Source organism: Notolepis coatsorum, assembly GCF_963971535.1.
Source record: "Notolepis coatsorum genome assembly, chromosome: 12".
Lineage (NCBI taxonomy): Eukaryota > Metazoa > Chordata > Actinopteri > Aulopiformes > Paralepididae > Notolepis > Notolepis coatsorum.
This window is the reverse complement of record NC_140176.1, coordinates 84,649,080-84,668,899: the sequence shown is the minus strand read 5'-3', so window position 1 is coordinate 84,668,899 and position 19,820 is coordinate 84,649,080. Positions and strand designations below refer to the sequence as shown.

Genomic DNA, 19,820 nt, shown 5'->3' with positions numbered 1-19,820 from the left:
CAAACACAACCCAGCTGACGTCATCACCCGGGGAATGTCCCTGGATGACCTCACCCGTCGCAACATCTACAGTGACGGACCAGAATTCCTCAAGCTCCCGGAAGAAGAGTGGCCTACGCCCACCCCACGGGAAGCAAGTAAAGAGGAGGCTGAGAACAAGAAACCTATGTTCTGTGGACTGAGCACAGTCGCCTCCACAGACCCCAACATAGATGACTGCATTACCCTACAGAGTGCGCAACTAAAGACATTCCTGTGGCACCACCCAGAGAGTCAGTCCACCACTGACATTTCAGCAGCTGACTACGAAGAAGCAGAACTTCTTCTACTACAACGAGCCCAGAGAGACTCGTTCCCCGATGAGCTAGACTGTCTACAGGGAGGAAAGCCCGTCCCATCAGACAGCAGACTGCTCCACCTGGCACCCGAGAGTGACGCCCATAATCTCATCAGAGTGGGTGGTCGCCTGCGGAGAGCCCCCGATCTACCGGATGACATTAAGTACCCGATAGTCTTGAACAGCCGACACAAGGTCACAGAGCTGATCATAAAGAAATACGACGAGGATGTACACCACGCAGGAGCAGAGAGAGTCTTCGCGGAGATCAGACGTCTCTATTGGATACTTCAAGGAAGAGAAGCGGTGCGACGCTTCCAGCGAACCTGTCTAGACTGCCGAAAGTGTCGCGCGCAGCCCAGCATACCACGGATGGCTGACTTACCCCCCTGTCGCCTCCGACTCGGCGACAAGCCATTCCACTCCACAGGCATGGACTGTTTTGGCCCGTTGTATATAAAGAGAGGAAGAGGAACCGAGAAGCGGTGGGGCATTGTATTCAAATGCATGACCACCAGAGCGATCCATATCGAACTCCTTCCGACCATGAGCACAGACTCATTCCTTATGGCCTTCCGAAGATTCACATCACGGAAAGGAAAACCGTCTACATTGTTGTCTGATCACGGGACAAACTTCAAAGGCAGAGAAAGAGAGCTGAGAGAGAGCTTCCAAGCTATGGGCCCAGAACTTAAGACCCACCTCGCTCCATCCCAGATTGACTTCCAGTTTAATCCCCCGAACGCACCCCACTTCGGTGGAACCTGGGAAAGAGAAGTACGTTCTATAAAGACAGCCCTGTACGCCGTGCTTGGGGCCCAGACTGTGGCGGAGGAAGTCTTAATGACAGTCCTCACGGAGATCGAGGGAGTATTGAACTCCAAGCCCCTCGGCTACGTCTCCAGTGATGTAGCAGATGTCGACCCAGTCACCCCCAACACACTCTTAATGGGGCGGCTGGACCCCGCGCTACCCCAGACAATGTACAGGCCTGAAGAAGCGAACGTCCGAAGAATGTGGAGGTACAGTCAAGTGCTAGCTGACAAGTTTTGGAGCAGCTTCCTACTCCACTACCTACCGTCTCTACAGACCCGCCAGAAGTGGGTAAAAGAGAGAGACAATTTGACAGAAGGAACAGTCGTCATGATTATCGACCAGTCACTACCCAGAGCTATGTGGCCGGCTGGCCGCGTAAGCAAAGTGATCACCGGTGCCGATGGCAAGGTCCGAGCAGCTGAAGTGCTCGTCCAAGGGCGAACTTACACACGACCCGTGGCGAGGCTAATAGAACTGCCCCGACTCCCAGACACTATCGATGATGACCATGACCCCATGACTTTGTGAGTTGACTGACCCTTACAGCGGACCTTGAGTGGTAGACAGTGCGGTTAATCTGTCTCTGCTTAGCTAATTAGGTGGGACTAATTAGGGGGCGGCTGTTGTGAAGGATCAGATTAAACCGAATATATATATTTATTTATGGATATATATTTAATAGTATTTGTATATCGTTTGATATCCCCTGTATATTCCTTGTACAATATGCACTGAATATCCCTTTAGTCTACTAAACAGCCCATAATAGTTTCATTCTACCATTGGACGAGAACCTGGCGCCAGCAGCCATACCCCTTGGTTCAAGTTCAATCGTGCCGACCAACATGTCGTGGCAAGCCCGGTTCCGCGTAGGAATACGTCTGGCGAAATACGAATGGTACTATTTGTTCACAGCGCATATATATATGGCGCAAGTAAAGTAGAACTTTCTTTTAGTCCATTAGTTCTTTACCCTCCAACCTAGTAACAGACGCGAAGCCTCACCCACGACGCACGTGTGGTGCAGTAAGGCCTACTTGGCCTCAGAATAGGCATTGAGACATCGTATGGATTAATAGTTGAATTGTCATAGTTTGGCACTATACCGTCGAGTTGGACGTATTTCTATTAAGTTAATAATAGTCTATTATGTATGGTGCATCGTTCGGTTAGAGTTATAAAGTGAGCAGTACCCCCATCGTTCCTGACGTTATCTGGAGTCTTAACCAGGCTGGGCAGACCACGTGTGGTGCTTGCATCCGAGGAGCTCCGGGCCAGGACGAGTGGACCTGTACATTGGATTACTTTACCCGGACGACGGCGAGCCTTCCACGGCTTGGATTATCTACATGCTTTGGGTGCTTTGATTATTCCATGGATAACGGCCAACACTGCTGAGTGTTGGAACTACCCCCCGGAGAGGAGTCCAGGTGAGACGGCGCTCTACCCCGAGTGAGGTCGCCTCACGTCTCTTCATCTGTGGACCGGCAGCTACCGTCCACCAGAGGGTCCAGCTGTATTCATCTGCGGACCGAGGTTCTGTGGGCATCGTGTTCAGGACTCTGAATTCTCCCAAGAAATCGTCGGCCAGATGGGATACCGCCAGCGGCTCTTCTAACCCCCCCCCTACTGTCTTACAACCAGCGGGACCCCCCCCCCCCCCTTAGTGTATCCAGCTATAATCAATTAAGTACCATCGCTATAGTTCCCTAAAGAACCAGGTTGTATATTTGCTCCCTGCGTAACCAGAGATTGGACATTCAATGTTGATTTACCTACGAATACTCATTTGCCATACAAGTGCATTTCAAATCATAAATGTCATTAAGTGAACGTTGTATATACCCTTTGCTATATAAAATATTCGATTTATACATTTGTGTGGACTTCGTTTCATCAGGTGGGAAAGTGTTCATCATATCTATATCATGTACTGGATGGCCAGAAGTTAAAGTACAAGAGGTAGTGGTTTAATAATACCATACTTATCAATACAGTCAGGGAATTGTACCCCTCAGTTACAAGTAGGGTAGCTTGTATTTCTATATTCTGTTTTATGCCTCATAGGGCTGACCTCGACTAAGGATTTGTATAGTCGACTTTGATTGGACGAAATTTGCCCCCCCCCCCCCCCCCCCCCCTGTGGCTGTGGGGCGTGCTTAATGTCTGAAGGAGTCGACTGAAGGCTTCTTGTCCTCTGCGAAAGCATGCAATTGGTCCACTGATGGATACATCTTGATATTTGTCTAGTCTAGTGTGTTCATTAGATGGGTGAAATCCTCGTTCAGTGCCTCTGTGCCCGTTTTCCTAGACAGTTAGCCTCTCAGCCCTAATGCCTCATAATGTATTTTACATTAGCTGGTTTGATTTTTAAAGTGTTATGTTCTTACATTTGTTGTTATCTCACACAATGTAGTGCTGCCTCTTTTCTCCTTTTCTCTTCTCTCTTTTAATTTTCTCTTTTCTTCTCTCTTCTCTCCCTCCCATCTTCTCCTTTTCTCTTCTCTTCTCTGTTCTCCTCTTCTCTCTTCTCTTCTCCTTCTCTTCTCTTCTCTTCTCCTCTTCTTCTCCTCTATTCTCTCCTCTTCTCTTCTCTCTTATTTTCTCCTCTTCTCTTCTTTTCTCCCCTCTTCTCTTCTCCTCTCCTCTCCTCCTCTCCTCTAGTCCCAGCCCATGGTCCCACCCTGGGCAGAAAGCAGCTGGAGGAGCTTATTGAGAATTTGGAGCCTCATATTGACGACCCCGACGTGAAAGGTGAGTCCACCTGATGGCAGCAGCTTTATGCACATGATGGCAGCAGGTTTATAAAATAGGTTGAGCAGTGTTAGTCAGTAGGACACCATGATTCAATGAGACCTTCTGATGGCAAGGTTGATTGAATATGACACCATGTTAGACTCTTATAGAAAGGTTATTGCAGCTTTAATAGAATCTATTCCTACATTATTCTATGTAGATATTAGTAAGAATTGTATTCCTACAGTATGTATTCTATGTAGATATTAGTAAGAATTGTATTCCTACAGTATGTATTCTATGTAGATATTATTAGTAAGAATTGTATTCCTACAGTATGTATTCTATGTAGATATTATTAGTAAGAATTGTATTCATACAGTATGTATTCTATGTAGATATTGGTAATAATCTATTCCTATGTGTTCTATAGTATATTAATAAGAATCTGTTACATGCATTTACAGCCCAGGTGGAGGTTCTGACAGCTGCCCTACGAGCCACCATCATGGGAGAGGGGTCAGATGAGGAAGAGGTGGAGTCAGAGCAAAGGTCATCTCAGACTCACAGAGAAGGTCGGAGGTCACTGAGGTCACCATCCAACATGGACAAGGTTTTTTGCCTGGTAGGTAAACCCCCAAATACATCCACTGACGCCAAGATCCACTCACCCCAAATACATCCACTGACCCCAAATACATCCACTGACCCCCCAAATACATCCACTGACCCCCCAAATACATCCACTGACCCCAAATACATCCACTGACCCCCCAAATACATCCACTGACCCCCAAATACATCCACTGACTCCAAATACACCCACTGACTCCCCAAAACATCCACCAATCCCAAATAAATCCACTAACCCCAAAATAGATCCACTGACCCCAAATAGGCCCACTGACTCCAAATAGATCCACTGACCGCCAAATTGATTCACTAACCCCCAAATTGATTCACTAACTCCCCAAATATATCCACTGACCCCCAATAGATTCACTGACCCCCAAATAGTTCTACTGACCCCAAATAGATCCACTGATCCCAAATCAATCCACATTTACTCTGTCCCAGAGACCCGTCTGATATGATTTAGTCCAAGAGACCCATCCGATCTCGGCAGCTTTTAGATGTGATTTAGTCCAGAATTCCATAACTGTCGTTATCCATACTGTAGGTGAGGACATGATGGTAAAGAGAATGAAACCTATGATCAGAATAGTCATTCTTATACATTGTTATATTAAACCTATGATCAGAATAGTCATTATTATACATTATTATATGAAACCTATGATCGAAATAGTAATTTGTATACATTATTATATTAAACCTATGATCAGAATAGTCATTTTTTTTTTTTTTTTTTTTACTTTATTTTTTAGCGTTTATCGCTTTTCTGGTCAAGCATGACCGACAGAAACAGGTTGAAATGGGATGTAGAGCAGGGGAAGACATTCTGAGAAATGACGGCGGGTCCGGGAATCGAACTCGTGTCCCCCAGATCCGTGACGAGCACGGTTTTCCCCGACGCAGAAATAGCGCCGAGATATGCGGTGAGCTACGGGAGCTCCCCCAGAATAGTCATTCTTATACATTATTATATGAAACCTATGATCGAAATAGTCATTTGTATACATTTATTATATTAAACCTATGATCAGAATAGTCATTCTTATACATTATTAATTATTATATGAAACCTATGATTGAAATAGTCATTTGTATACTATATAATAATAATAATAATAATAATAATAATAATAATAATAATAATAATAATAATAATAATAATAATAATAATAATAATAATAATAATAATAATAATAACTTTATTTGTATAGCACTTTTCATACAGAGGTTGCAGTTCAAAGTGCTTCACAACAGTAAAAAAATACAGGCATAAGCGGGCATAAAAAAGATGGACAGGTAGCGGTTGCAGTTCAAAGTGCTTCACAACAGTAAAAAATACAGGCATAAGCGGGCATAAAAAAGATAGGTAGCAAGGTATGGCAAATCACAGTGTTTCACATTAGGATATAGCATCCCAATAGGCTCTCCGCTTACAGTTATATGGCACCTATGATCAGAATAGTCATTCTTATACATTATTATATTAAACATATGATCAGAATAGTCATTCTTATACATTCTCTCGTGGGGCTAACTTCTAGTCAATGAAATAATTAAATTACATTAAACTAGTCATTATCTTTCTGTCTCCAGCCTCCCAACAGCAAGTGTCCCTGTGTATGTGTTTATAGGGGGTGGAGTCTGATGCGAGTGATGAACTCTTCAATCTTCAAGACAAGAGGTCTAAACAACAGGTACCCCCTCTCTCTCTCTCTCTCTCTCACTCCCACACCTATTCAGAGTAAGGTATTTACATGTACATTAATATTCCAGATACTAGCTAATATCTTCTCTCTCTCTCTCTCTCTCTCTCACACAGGACGTGGTCCCTCAGGCGTTGTTAGATCAGTATCTGTCGATGACGGAGCCGTCCAGGGCTCAGACAGTAGATATGGAGATCGCTAAACACTGTGCCTATAGCCTGCCAGGCGTCGCTAGAACGCTAGGCAGACACAACTGGCACTGCCTTAGAGACACGTACGAAACACTGGCCTCCGACATGCAGGTAGTGTGTGTGTGTGTATTTACTAGTGTGTATATTGATTTTTAATGATCAGATCTGAAAGATTAGAAATGGCTGCTTTGTGAGCATCAATTTATGAAAACCTTGATGAAAACAAGATATTTGTCAAGGTTGAATCCCTCAATTCATTTACAAAATAAATCTAATTATAATAAAATAATAGTAATACAAATAATTGTAATAATTTGTAAATGTACCCCTGGCCCCAGGGGCTGTTATCTGAGAGGATGATGGTGGTTGGAGGGTCTGAGAGGATGATAAGATAAGATGATATTACTTTATTGATCTCCTTGGGGAATTGTATGGGGGAGGGTGGAGGCGAGGTATGGGCAGGGTAATAGAAGATTGACATAAATATAGGCAATACAATTTAATCTGAATATAAAAATATGAGAACAAAATAAACTATACAAAGGTGCAGATGAGGGTCTGTACCCTAACTGGCATGATATACGCCATAGGTTATAGTCTGTATTTTTCCCCATTGAGCTCTTGAATTTGTACAGTTTAATGTCTGTTAAACTGCCCCCGTCGCATATGTGTGGGTGTCCCTAAAGCACGTAAAATTCATTAATATATAATACAAAAAGAGTGGCCCTAGCACACTCCCTTGAGGGACCCCACACAGCTACCATTTTTGGGAGAGGAAAACAACTATTTGGGTCCTACCTGACAGGTAGGAGTTTACCCAGTCAATTGCCAACCTGCTGAAGCCTATGGCCTTTAATTTCATTAGCAGGATGCCATGGTCGACCGTATCAAAGGCCTTTTGGAGGCAAAAGTGGAATTGATTAAAAGCTTTGGGACAATTGTATGTACAGGTGTGAATCATCAGCGTAATTATCTTCTTTTGTGTAACATCAGAGGTCCAACTCCGTATCTTGTAGCCATGCCCTTATCTCTGCATATGGCTAGCTGATAACAAACTATCATTACACATGGGCAAAACAGAGTCCATTCTCTTCGGTTCAAATAACAAACTCAGCAAGACCGACGGCTTCTCAGTTACAGTGGGTGACAATATTGTCACAAGGAAAGAAGATATTACCTACCTGGGTTCCATCCTAGAGGCAAATCTTTCCTGTGACAAAATGGCATCCAATGTAATAAAAAAAAGTCAACCAACGAACTTGTTTCTTGTACCGGATCTCCTCACTGGTAAACAAGAATACCCTGAAGACTCTGGCAGGAGCACTCATACAAGGGTACTACGACTATGCTTCCACCTCATGGTACCAAAGCACCTCAAAGGCGCTAAAAACTAAATGAGCCTGACAGCCTGGTGGAAAGCCAACAAAATCACTGGTAACACACTAACCCCCTGTAAATACACACCAATCTGGCACAACCCTGACTTTCAACTCTGCAAATCACCCATATACTTCCCAGCTTGGAAACAAAAAGGCATTACTCATCTTCACCACATCTTCACAGACAACAGCCTAATCGCTTATCAAGATTTGACTGAAGGATACGGCATTGGGACAGACCAACACTTCCAATTTCTACAGCTGAAATCAATTTTGAAATAAAAAATTAACACTACACAGAATGATCTTGAACCACCTCCAATTATATTAGCAATGAATAAAATAACATCACAGAAGAAAATATGTTCAAAAATATACAAAATACTGGCAAGCGCAGACACTACATTCCATCTCCCCTTCACAAAATGGGAACAGGACTTTGCTTTCTCTCCCAATGCCGTATCCTGGGAACAAATTTGCACCAACACATTCACAATGACTAACAACACTAACCTTCAATTAATCCAATATAAGGTGTTACACAGAGTACATATCACACAGCACAGGATGTTTCAAATGGGATTTGCATGCACAGATGTATGCTCCCATTGCACCCTTAACACCCCAGACAACTATTTCCATGCCACCTGGCTCTGCCCACCTGTTCAAGACTTCTGGAATTCCGTCATCAATACACTATCCCGGGTCATGAGCTGCAGCATTCCTCTCTCCCCCTCCCTCTGCCTACTTGGGGATACTACTGCTATCAATTTATTAGTCCAGAACACCAAACCCCTACTCGTTTCTCTAGCTGTTGCCAAGAAAACTATCCTCTTAAACTGGAAGACAAGAAAAAATGTGAATACTGGGCAATGGTTGGGCCTTCTCTCAAATTACATATCACAGGAAACAATCTCAACCGTGGATCACATCGAAGTCTCACAATTTAATAACATCTGGGAATTGCTTGTGGATAATCTAGGCTCCTAATCATAGGAGATTGACCTGTGAGCCATCCACTCCATAACCCACCCTTCTCTCAATCCCCCTCCTCACCCGCTACTTTACTTACTCCCCTCTCTGCCCCCCCCCTTTCCCTTGTCATGTGTATTCGTTGTTGTCCTTCATTGTCCTTAGTTGTAATTTGTTTGTCAATGTCTAGTCTGAGTTCCCCCCCTCCGAGAGGGCAATGAAATATATTTTTTAAATATCTTTCTTATTTTACTACACTTTTTATTTAATTTTGTACTGTAAATAGTTAAAACGTATAATAAATAATAAAGTTGTCCCCCGAAGAGGGGGGGGGGGGGGGGGGGGGGGTGGATGGAGTGCCCTCAAAAAAGGGCCGGGAAAAAAGCAAAAAAAAAAGAATTACAAACATCTCAAAACAAACTGGTCAGACTACTGCTTGACCTTACTCCTAGAACCCACCTCACCCCTGCCCACTTTGACAACCTAGGATGGCTTAGAGTAGACGACAGAGTACAGCAACTTGCAATGGGCCTGGTCTACAAGATACACTACACGACCAAGGTACCCATGTACATGTCAAAATATTCCCAAAGGTCAGTGAATACCACGATCACAACACCAGAGGGAGCTCCACAAATCATGTTAAACCCAGATTCGGCTCAAACAAGGGATTAAACACGTTTCGCAATTATGCCACATCAATGTGGAACGCCCTACCCAAAGCTGTAAAGGAATGTGAATCACTACCCACTTTCAAAAACACTCAAAAAACACCTAGGATAGATTGCAATTCGAAACTGGCCCCTGTAAATGTCCTAACACAACCCCCTCCAATGTACAGTAAATGACCAAGTATGGTTTTGTCAATATTCCAATGTACAGTTTTGCTTGTACAGTTGTACAGTGTCCCCCCCCCCCCCCCCCCGCCACCCCACAGTTTTCAATCAATCAATCAATCTGGTCCCACATCTGGTCTGTATAGGAGGCAGATGGTTAGGATATGCTTGACAGTCTGCTCAGGGTCTCCACACTCGCATGCAGCGCTGTCTGCCAGGCCCCACTTCTTTAATGATGCTTTGAAGCGAACCCATTGTTGGCGTGGAAGATAAGAATTATGATAACTTATGATCTATAAGCGAAACATGTTTGTCTGTCTCATACTAGTGGAAGGTACGTCGTACTCTAGCCTTCTCTATCCATGAGCTGGCTCTGATCCTGGGAGAGGAACTGACGTCTGAAGACCTGCTGCCAGTCTTCAATAGGTCAGAGGTCACTTATCCTCCTACTTCTCTTCTCTTTCTTCTATTCTCTTCTCTCCCTCCCTTTCCTTTTCTCTCCTCGGCTCCTCTTTCCTCTCTTCTCCTTTCTCCTCTTCTCATTTTCTAATCTCCTTTTTCATCACCCTCTCCTCTTCCTCTCCTCTTTTTGTCATAATTTCCTTCTCATCCACTTCTCTCTTCTCATCCTCTCCTTTCTCACCCTCTCCTTTCTCCTCTCCTTCTCATCCTCTCCTTTCTCTTATTCTCATCCTCCTTTCTCCTCTTCTCATCCTCTCTCTCCTTTGCTCATCCTCTTTCCTTCTCATCCTCCTTTTCTTAACTTCTCCTTTTTCTAGTGTAGTCTTGATAGTCTTTGGAGTTCAGTCAATCAACTAGAGAATGAAAAAATATTAATAGGTTGTATTACTATGGTGTATGTTTAATATATATATGTTTAATATTAATATGTATATCACTATGTTATATGTTTAATATTTATATTACTATGTTGTATGTTTAATATTAATATGTATATCACTATGTTGTATGTTTAATATTTATATTACTATGTTGTATGTTTAATATTAATATGTATATCACTATGTTGTATGTTTAATATTATTACTATGTTGTATTTTTAATATTAATATATATATATATACCGTATATATAGTATAATGTATTAATATATTATTATGTTGTGTTTTTAGCTTCCTGAAGGACCTGGATGAGGTCAGAGTAGGAGTTTTAAAACATCTCTACGACTTCCTGAAGGTAAAACTTTCTCTCTTTCTCTTTTTTTCTCTCTCTCCTGTCTCTCTTTCTCTCTCCTGTCTCTTTTTCTCTCTCTTCTATGTCCATCTGTATCTCTCTCTCTCTCTCTCTCACTCTGTTCTCCAAAAACCCCAAAACCGAACTCTCTTCTCCTCTCCTAGCTCCTAGGTGTCGATGTTAGGCGAAGGTATCTCTACCAGCTTCAGGAGTTCCTGGTCACTGACAACAGCAGGAACTGGAGGTTCCGCTCAGAACTGTCGGAGTAAGAGACACACACACACACACACATACACATACACACACACATATACATACATACACACTGACCGTGACCAGTGATTGTGACCACATGTCTCCATCATCATTTTACAGATTGTGAAAGTACAGAATGTAAGCTTTCAAATGATGTTTCATACATTGAAATCTGAAAATGTTTGAAGAAGATGTGCTAATTAGAATCCTGTGAAACCTCAAAAAAAATCAGCAAGCAGAGACAACGGCTCTCGAAGATAGTCTACACCTTTGCAGATCTGTACTGGGAGTGAACAATAGCACCCTACAACCCGCCCAGCCACTCCTTCACATGAATAGCATTAACATAATCTGTCAGTAAGTGCTGTCACAGGACTGCAATGACATGGAATGATTAAGAGGTTATAATGCCATTAAATGCGGTGACGGAAACATTGGGCTGTACCACACAAACATTCTAAATGAACAACTAGTCAACAATAGTCAACAACTTACCCATAAAGAAAGTAGAACGTCGCATGACCACGATGTCGTGGAACCCTCTGACACGATTAACAAATTCCAATATGTACTCGTTCATCAACTCGTGTGTGTGTGCAGACAGCTGGTGTTGTTGCTGCAGCTCTACAGCGGTCAGGAGGTGTTTGACTTCCTGAGACCTCTGGCCTTTTCGCTCTGCTGCGACCGAGTCTCCTCAGTACGATGGACCTCCTACAAGCTGGTAAGACACACATATATACACACATATACACACACATATATACATATACACACACATATACACATACACACATTATATACACATGAGGAAGATTCATTGAGAGCACATGAAGTAACATTAGCCTACTGTAAACAGTATGAAGTAAAGTTAGTCTACTGTAAACTGTGTGAAGTAAAGTTAGCCTACTGTAAACAGTATGAAGTAAAGTTAGCCTACTGTAAACAGTATGAAGTAAAGTTAGCCTACTGTAAACAGTATGAAGTAAAGTTAGCCTACTGTAAACTGTGTGAAGTAAAGCCTACCGTAAAAACTTGAAGTAAAGTTAGCCTACTGTAAACAGTATGAAGTAAAGTTAGTCTACTGTGTGAAGTAGGCAACAGTAGAAAACTGATAATGTCAGAAGAATCAACAGGCTGGCGATTATCAAAGGACTGGCTGGTCATGGATTATCAAAGGACATAAAATACTGCCCAAGAAAGACCCTGGTGAAGGATGTCGAGGTTTTTTCAATGTATATAATGTATATATTGGGGGAGATGACAGCATCTAAAGGGGCCAGGTCAGAGGTAGATGTGGTGGTGGAGGCGGTGAGAGAGAGTCACTGTTTTTAGCAGCAGACTAAGATAGAGCCCAGGGCATGCCGAGGTCGGTTCAGCACATAACAACTGATAAGGACTGCGAGCAGGCAGAATGGTCAGAGAGAGAGAGTGACACCACTAGAAACAGACGTTTAAGGGTGAACAGCAGTTGCCATGACAGCGTGTCACATGACAACAAGAAGAGGGGCGGGGCCTGTCATTGATATGCCGAGATGATAATGATGATGATGAATATTATAAATGTGAGTTTCTTTCCGGGTGTAAGTTAGATCTAGACACGAAGCTGACGCGAGCGGACGTGGATCAGAGACTTTCATCCCTCCCTCACCCTCGCCGGTGGGAGAGGGGAGATGACACATCATCATTAGCTTCGGCTAACGGGAGAAGGGTTTTGGCTAACGACAAGGCCTCAGCCACCATTGTACTAAACAGCAGAGGAGACGATAGAATAATGAATTTAGTGTTCCATCAAAGACTTTTCAAGGACAATACGAAATGGGTAACATCTGAGGCTTTTGTTTATGTAATAAACAACGATTCCAAGAAAGGTACTACGCTGTCCAGTGTCGAATACTTATGGTTACGGATTGCATTAAAGGGGAATGACAAAGATTGTACAGCCAGTATGAGAAGACAGAGACAAATAAACACAACGCAGAAACTACACAACGACAACGATGGAGAGGTGATACTGGCTGATTGATCCAAATCTAACACCACTCTCCCCGGCCAAACCGTGGAAACGATGGTCCCCCTCCCCCGACATCCCCCCCCTGAGTTAAGCCCATAGGAGCCCCCCATATCCCAGGCAGATGCGTGCGCCTCCGGGCCCCCAGCGACACGGGTCCCTTGAATCGATTGGGCCAGCCCAGTAGAGGAAAGGATAGGGGACCCCCCCCCACCGAGTCAAGCCCGCTATTTCCCATGCCACAGAGAGCCACGCCCACCGACCCCCCCAACACACAGGACCCCGCCGGGCAAAGCCCAGCCACTCTGATCCCCCTGAGAGAAACCCCTCCCTCCCACCCTCCTCCCCGAGAAACAGAACACCCCCATATCCTGGTCCACCATGCGCAGAGCCAAGCTCCCGCCCGACCGCCAGGCCCCCGGCCCACGAGAACCACAAGCCCAGGCCCGCAGCAGGCCAAAGCACCACCACGCCTCAATGATCCCCCGACCCCCCGCGACCCCAAGCCCGGTGCCCCCCCGGTCCGGTGACCAGCCCGCCCAGGCCACGGCATCCGAGGGCCCCAGGAAACCCCCCCCCCCACACCAATCCCACAACACGCAAGGCCCCCCCTCCCCCGTGTCGAACCGCCGGTACGATGGCCCCTCCCCCCGACACCCCCCCCCCCCCCCCCCCCCCCCCACTGAACCCAGCCTGCCCACCTCTGTACCTCCCGTGTCACCGACATCCCCGTCCGTCCCCTGGGGGCTGTCCGTTTCACCTCTCCCGAACCAGCTTGTATCACTTGCTGCGTCATATTCCTCGTGTTAACTTCCATGTTAGCTTGCAGCTCCTTCTCCAGCCAGGCCTCGCTGCGGTCCAACACCACGTTAGCTTGTATCCCTTGCTGCGTCGTATTCCTCGTGTTAACTTCCATGTTAGCTTGCAGCTCCTTCTCCAGCCAGGCCTTGCTGCGGTCCAACACCACGTTAGCTTGTATCACTTGCTGCGTCATATTCCTCGTGTTAGCTTCCATGTTAGCTTGCAGCTCCTTCTCCGGCCAGGCCTCACCGCGGTCCAACGCCACGTTAGTCCCGAGTCCATCGATGTCGCTCTGGATGTCCTGCGTGCTAGCTTGGATAGCTTGGTTAGCTAACTCCATAGCCTGTGTGCTAGCCCGTATGTCCTGGGCCATCTGCATTTTAGCTTGGGTGTTAGCCTGCATGCTAGCTTCCCACTGCGTCATGACAGCCTGAATCATCTCCTGCGCCCTCATTTGCACTTCTTCTGGGATCACTTTTCTCTCATCTTTTCTCGTGTTCCTCCTTCCTCTCTTATATCCTTGAATTGTCACTTTATTTCGCTTTGAATTGTTTTACTTCCTTTTTCTGATATTCAATGACCGGGAGACGTGAATACTTTACCCAAGGCAGTTGTCCTTCCGCGTTCGGTTTGCGCGCCCTGATTGGCCTCTCATACTATCACTCAACTGTCCTCGCCCATTTCCTCGTATTGAAACTAACTATCACTCAACTCACTATCGTTAATATCTGAGATGAAAACATCTGAGATGAAAACACTACGTTATTTATATTGATGTGATGCCGATTGATATGAAGAGATGAAAACACGTTATTTATATACAACACTATGTGTTTCTACGTCAAATGTATATACACTCTTTTTCTGGACACTCTTTGTATCACAAACTACTGTATTTGCAAATCTGGTATGTCATAAATGTATAGATGTAGCAGTACTGTCTATCTGTATGTCGTGTGTGTCATATGATGAATTGAAAATGGGGGACCCTGATGTAAACAAGACGAAAGTCTTTCTCTGGTCTGTATCCCCTTAACAATTGTATGTATTGAGCTGTACTGTACTGTACCCATTCTGCAATCTGTTAATAAACTTTTCAATCAATCAATCAAGAGAGGCGAAAACAATACGTTATGTATATTGATGTTATGTCGATTGATATGAAAACAATACGAGGAAATGGGCGAGGACTTGGGCTGTGGAACTGAAAGCTAGGCGCAACACGATTGGGCGCTGAGAGGCCAATCAGGGCGCGCAAACCGAACGCAGAAGGACAACTGCCTTGGGTAAAGTATTCACGCGACCGGGAGCTCTTTCATGTGGCTGTTCACCAGAACGTCCGGCATTTTTGCTTTCAACCGACAGACGGCTGTAAACGTGTTGCGATGGAATTTTAAGAGGTTAATTGGTAATTAACATCCCTCCTCTGTTGCTGATTGGTTTATTTCAGGTCAGCGAAATGATGCGTAAGCTGGCTGTCTGCCATGCACTGCTGGCTGACTTCCTGTCTCAGCTGGTCAACAAGTTCTGTCATGCTAACAAATGGTCACATCGACAGACGTTTACGACTGTCTGTCAGGTAAATATACTACCATCTGTTAGGTAAATATACTACTGTCTGTCAGGTAAATATACTACCATCTGTCAGGTGGATATAGTACTGTCTGTCAGATAAATATACTACTGTCTTGTCAGGTAAATATACTACTGTCTGTCAGATAAATATACTACTGTCTGTCAGATAAATATACTACTGTCTGTCAGGTAAATATACTACTGTCTGTCAGGTAAATATACTACTGTCTGTCAGGTAAATATACTACTGTCTGTCAGGTAAATATACTACTGTCTGTGCTGTAAATATACTACTGTCTGTCAGGTAAATATACTACTGTCTGTCAGGTAGATATACTACTGTCTGTCAGGTAGATATACTACTGTGTCAGGTAAATATACTACTGTCTGTCAGGTAAATATACTACTGTCTGTCAGGTAAATATACTACTGTCTGTTAGGTAAATATACTACTGTCTGTTAGGTAGATATACTACTGTCTGTCAGGTAGATATACTACTGTGTCAGGTAAATATACTACTGTCTGTCAGGTAAATATACTACTGTCTGTTAGGTAGATATACTACTGTCTGTCAGGTAGATATACTACTGTCTGTCAGGTAAATATACTACTGTCTGTCAGGTAAATATACTACTGTCTGTCAGGTAAATATACTACTGTCTGTTAGGTAAATATACTACTGTCTGTTAGGTAAATATACTACTGTCTGTCAGGTAGATATACTAGTCTGTTAGGTAAATATACTACTGTCTGTCAGGTAAATATACTACTGTCTGTCAGGTAAATATACTACTGTCTGTCAGGTAGATATACTACTGTCTGTGCTGTAAATATACTACTGTCTGTTAGGTAAATATACTACTGTCTGTCAGGTAGATATACTAGTCTGTTAGGTAAATATACTACTGTCTGTCAGGTAAATATACTACTGTCTGTCAGGTAGATATACTACTGTCTGTTAGGTAAATATACTACTGTCTGTTAGGTAAATATACTACTGTCTGTCAGGTAGATATACTACTGTCTGTGCTGTAAATATACTACTGTCTGTCAGGTAAATATACTACTGTCTGTTAGGTAAATATACTACTGTCTGTTAGGTAAATATACTACTGTCTGTGCTGTAAATATACTACTGTCTGTATCCGTGTCTCTAGCTCGCTGTGGAGGAGGAGTGTGTGTCTCTAGATCAGTTCTCAGAGTTCCTTCTTCTCCCTCTGCTGCGCCTGGCTGGCGACCCTGTTCCTAACGTCAGAGTCCTACTGGCTAAAACACTGCAACGCACACTGCTGGAGAGAGGTACAGACACACACACACGCACACACACACACACACACTAGTGATGTAAATAGGTACGCATCCTGCGTCTCTGACACATTCAAATCCTAAAGGACTCTGTAAACTCACTATGAATCTGAAAGGACTGAGTAAACTCACTATCAATCTGTGTGTGTGTGTGTGTGCGTGTGCGTGTGTGTGTGTGTGTGTGTGCGTGTGTGTGTGTGCGTGTGTGTGTGTGTGTGTGTGAATGTGAGGCACAAGTTATAAAGTGCTTTGGATAGAATAAATGCAGTCTATTTTACTGTGATGGGGACAATAGGACCAGGTAATCTGCATAGAGCTTGATTTCTTCTAAAAAGGAGTCCAGTAGTGTTTGAGTTTAAAGAATGTATCCTTAACACAGCATCTCTCTCTCTACCACAACCCCCTGTCTCTCTTTCTCCACCCCAACTGTCTCTCGCTCTCCGTTCCCCTATCTCCATCCACCCCAACCCTCTGTCTCTCTCTCTCCTCCACCCCATCCCTCTGTCTCTCTCCAACCCTCTCTCTCTCTCCAGAGTATTTTGTCTGTGGAGGGTGTGTTCATAAGGATGCTGTGCAGACGACCTTGTCTTCGCTGCAGAGCGACACAGACCGTGATGTTCAGTACTACGCCACACACTCCTACACACCACACACCTCGCTCTGCGACGACGACACCAACATTACCTCGTCCACCTACTGAACTCTCAGAGAGGACACTGTGGCCAGTTGGTCTGAGGACCTGATCAGAGCCAGCCCGTCTGTCTTCCTTTTAGCCGAGAAGCCTTAAAGTGTGTCTTATGTCTTCTTCCTCCGGCTCCGCACCTCTGGGTGGACCCAGAGGAGGAAATGAAACCTCCCCTCGGCAGCCACTCCTTACTGGGATCAAAACAAGAAGGAACATCATGTTAAGGTTTTATTAAGACCCCATGCACCCCCTCCCACCTCAACCCCACCCTTATGGATTCTCCTGGAGTAAAAACCAAATGCACACAGGGGATGGGGTACATGGTTGTGTTTTCATGAACATTAAAGGTCCAGTCTCTAGTTATTTTATCTATGAGTTTGACTTGTAGATGGAAAACTCATGTCAGTCCAGTTTTGGGTAAATTTGTTTTTTGTTTGTTCATTTGTTTTCATTCTGAATGAGTTATTTTCTGTAAAAATACATAAATAAAAATAAGCACATCTTAGATATTACAATAATCCTACCCAACCTGCTTTGGTCTTTGATAAACACTAGATTTAAAGACCTACCCAACCTGCTTTGGTCTTTAATAAGTTCTAGATTCTAAGACATACCCAACCTGCTTTGGTCGTTAATACGTTCTAGATTTAAAGACCTACCCAACCTGCTTTGGTCTTTAAAGTTGCAATAATTATTTTCTGCATGAAAACTATTTTGTTTTTCGGTGAGCAAGGTTGTGCCGGTAAGGTTATGTTTCTATGTGGTGTAGGCCTATTGACATCCATCACATTTGAGACGAGGCTTTCGTTTTGGGAGAAAGAAAGAGCATTGTTTGTTTACTATGTCTTCCTGCTGCCCTCTAGTGGGCAGAAAATAATTATTGCTGCTTTATTAAGCACTAGATTTAAAGAGCTCTTCTCCACCCTAACTGTACTCCACCCCAACCCTACTCTACCCTAACCCTACTCCAATATAACCCTACTCCACCCTAACCCTACTCCAATATAACCCTACTCTACCCTAACCCTACTCCAATATAACCCTACTCTACTTTGAACCAGCGAGGAGCTGGTTTTGGAAATGTTGCAAATCAATTCACTACCTTTTTTAATAAACCATTCTCTGGTTTCTGAGCAGTGAGGAAAGATTCATATTGATTGGAACTATCAGTTCATGCCGTTCAAGCGCAAAACACCAGAGGGAGACAACAGACAGGTTTATCTCCTAATCCCTCCTGCAAGCATGTATTTAAAAACGCTGTGACAGGTTTATCTCCTAATCCCTCCTGCAAGCATGTACTTAAAAACGCTGTGACAGCTTTAGCTAGTTAGCTTGAGAGCATTAACCAGCGTCTCCAACAGCAAGACTGATGCTGTTCTGAGTTTACAACAGATTGCGCTTATGAAAGATACAAATGCACGTGTAAAAGTTTCCAAAACCACTCAAATAAGATCAAAATAAAACCCTTAAAAGGCCTTATCTTTATCAGCTTCCGCCTCACATGGACCATCTCTCTTTCTCTCTGTCTCTGCCTGTGTGTCTCTCTCTCTGTCGTTCTCTATGGGTGGGATCCACAAAGAATGGATTGCATGGTGCTAATTGCAGGTGATTGATTGATTGAACATTTTATTAACAGGTTGCAGAATGGGTACAATACAGTATGGCTCAATACACACAATTGTTAAGGGGATGCAGACCAGAGAAAGACTTTTGTCTTGTTTACAGCAGGGTCCCCCATTTTCAATTCATAATGAATTGTAAGTAAGGGTGCAATTAGCACCGTGCAATCCATTGTTTGTGGATCCCGCTCTATGTCTGAATCTCAGTAACTCTTCATTCAGAACAGAATGGTATTTGTTTAATCCGTGTCTTTTTCTTCCTCCTTTGTTTTTGAGATACTGTACATATGAGATGATGATGCTGCTTTAACCAGCAGGGTGTCTGTCTGTCTGGAGAAAGTCTGTTAATTACAGTTGACTCTCTAAGGTTGTATGTGTGTGCGTGTGCTAAGCAGTCATCATCATGAACTAGAATATTCTGGTTGAAACCTTTTTAATCTTTTATGTGTTTCTAAATGGTGAGATCTAATAAACAGACATGAAATCTAAATAGTCTCTGTCTGATGTTTATATGATGATTAATCTAAATTAAGTGTCTTTGATGTTTATATGATTTAATCTAAATTAAGTCTGTGATGTTAGCCAGCATGCTAATTAATCAACCAGTCAGTCAACATGCTAATCAACCAACCAGTCAGTTAGCCAGCATGCAAATCAACCAGTCAGCATGCTAATTAATCAACCAGTCAGTCAACATACTAATCAAGTAAAATCACGTCGCCTGAAACTACAGCATGTAATTGGTAGCAATGTTCAGCCAATCCACACTCC

The 19,820-nt window shown here is 43.7% G+C and overlaps 1 protein-coding gene across 1 annotated transcript in view; it reads left to right on the top strand.

Moving 5' to 3' along the window:
- Positions 1–19,517, top strand: part of LOC311238196 (serine/threonine-protein phosphatase 4 regulatory subunit 1-like) — a 55,022-nt gene extending 35,505 nt beyond the window's left edge. Inside the window, exons 12-22 of the mRNA XM_084326215.1 lie at positions 3,818–3,907; positions 4,357–4,514; positions 6,157–6,219; positions 6,345–6,530; positions 9,935–10,032; positions 10,740–10,803; positions 10,965–11,065; positions 11,656–11,776; positions 15,315–15,443; positions 16,598–16,739; positions 17,279–19,517. Coding sequence (XP_084182341.1) covers positions 3,818–3,907; positions 4,357–4,514; positions 6,157–6,219; positions 6,345–6,530; positions 9,935–10,032; positions 10,740–10,803; positions 10,965–11,065; positions 11,656–11,776; positions 15,315–15,443; positions 16,598–16,739; positions 17,279–17,445 — 1,319 coding nt within the window. The 3' untranslated portion in view covers positions 17,446–19,517. The remainder of the gene's footprint in view (positions 1–3,817; positions 3,908–4,356; positions 4,515–6,156; positions 6,220–6,344; positions 6,531–9,934; positions 10,033–10,739; positions 10,804–10,964; positions 11,066–11,655; positions 11,777–15,314; positions 15,444–16,597; positions 16,740–17,278) is intronic.
- Positions 19,518–19,820: the final 303 nt, after the last annotated feature.